Source organism: Chinchilla lanigera, unplaced genomic scaffold (genome assembly GCF_000276665.1).
Source record: "Chinchilla lanigera isolate Chin_1 unplaced genomic scaffold, ChiLan1.0 scaffold00002, whole genome shotgun sequence".
NCBI classification, from domain to species: domain Eukaryota; kingdom Metazoa; phylum Chordata; class Mammalia; order Rodentia; family Chinchillidae; genus Chinchilla; species Chinchilla lanigera.
Genome location: NW_004955403.1, coordinates 25,330,526 through 25,332,222, shown reverse-complemented (window position 1 = coordinate 25,332,222; position 1,697 = coordinate 25,330,526). Strand labels below are relative to the sequence as shown.

Here is a 1,697-nt window from a genome sequence, read left to right as displayed (position 1 = left end):
TAAAATTCTCTGTGCATTCGTTTGACTTCTACCCATTTCTTTCTAAAGCACACAATACAGATACCGAACGTCCAGCTCGTAAACTCAGCTCCTCTGCTTGGTATTTCATTTTCACAACACAGAAATTACACCCTGATCGTCGCTCACACAGTAAGGTCGGCCGTGGGCCCGGCTGCGGGTGGGTTTTCACTCACGTCTGCACTACCCCTTGCCTCGCTGCAATTATCAGCGCGAGGGCAAAACGGTGGAAACACTCGTAAGGGTCGCAGCGCGCCCGCCGCTCCTGCCAGCCCCCACGCCCGAGGCTTCAATGTCCCAGTCCCTAACTACGACCGTTGCCAGGGCTGTCGGGCGGACGCGCCCTTGATCCCTTTCCCGGAATAGACTCCCGAGCGGGGGAAGAGGGACAGACCCCGCCAGCCACCCCGACACCGGAGAGGGCGGACGCACGCTAAGGCCGGGGAGACTTAAAAAGCTGGGCGACTGAACGAGAAGGCGCCGCCCACCGCCCGGTCAGCCCCGGTGCCGGGTGAGCCGGAGGGCAGCGGCGGCAAGAAGGCTGAGGCGGCGGCCGCTCGGCGGGAACACGCCGCGGCGCATGCCGGGAGCCGCGGCCGCAGCACGCCGGGCCGCGTAGCTCCCTCGGGCCTCACTACTCGCTCGCGGCCAAAAGTGGCAGCCCGCTTCTCCTTTTAAGGCACGCGAGGGGCCGCACTTGATCCGCCAGGCGGAGAGAAAGTGGTAACCTCGGGCGGGGCGAGCTGGGCCAAGGCCCCCTCCCTGTGGGAAGGGCAGAAGCAGGAAACCCGCCGCCTTCCCTCTCAGGTCCCATTCAGACTCCCGGCGGAGGGCGGTGCGCCCGCACGTCCCCTTTAAGGAGGGGCGGGACGCAGCCTGCCGTTTGGCTGCCCTCCGCACCCTCCCCCGACCGAGCGCGGACCGACCAATCGCACGGGTGGCGGAGGGAAGGCGGGAGAATGCGAACCCTTCTGTCCCGCGGTAGGGGCGGGGCCCGGGCCTTATTAGGAGTGAGCCTTGCGCAGGCGCAGAAGCGCCTGCAGGCGGAGGGGCGGGGACAGTTCAGTGAGGGACTCTCCGACACACTCGGAGGGCGACTGGGGAAAGAGGCGGCGAGGGGCTTGTCATGGAGATCCGCGCCACGGGACGGCACTGGTAGCACCTGAGGACCCCGCGGGGGTAGGAGGTGTCAACGCCCGGGTCCCCAGCGCCCGCTGGGCCGGGGGATCCCCGCTGCTCCAGTCCTGCGGCGGGAGGGGGCTCGGAGGGAGCCCCGATTCGCCCCGCCCCTGGCTTGTTACCGCGGGGGCGGGGAGTGAGGGCTGCTTTGGGGGAGTGGAGATCGGGGACTCGGCGGCGCCTTCCCGAGCGGCGGCCGGTGTCCCCGCGGTGGCGGCCGCGGCTGTTGCATGCGTGGCTGCTGGATGCGGAGGCGGCGGCGGCGGCGGCGGCGGCAGGATGTTGGGGCAGCAGCAGCAGCAGCTGTACTCGTCGGCCGCGCTCCTGACGGGCGAGCGGAGCCGGCTCCTCACCTGCTACGTGCAGGACTACCTGGAGTGTGTGGAGTCGCTGCCGCACGACATGCAGAGGAACGTGTCCGTGCTGCGGGAGCTGGACAACAAGTACCAAGGTAGGGCGGCGGGCTGCCCGCGCGCGTCCCCCGGGCCCGCCGGCCTCGG

At 68.7% G+C, this 1,697-nt stretch overlaps 1 protein-coding gene across 1 annotated transcript in view; it reads left to right on the top strand.

Moving 5' to 3' along the window:
- Positions 1-1,047: 1,047 nt before the first annotated feature.
- Positions 1,048-1,697, top strand: part of Ing2 (inhibitor of growth family, member 2) — a 5,576-nt gene continuing 4,926 nt past the window's right edge. Inside the window, exon 1 of the mRNA XM_005373503.2 lies at positions 1,048-1,648. Coding sequence (XP_005373560.1) covers positions 1,477-1,648 — 172 coding nt within the window. The 5' untranslated portion in view covers positions 1,048-1,476. The remainder of the gene's footprint in view (positions 1,649-1,697) is intronic.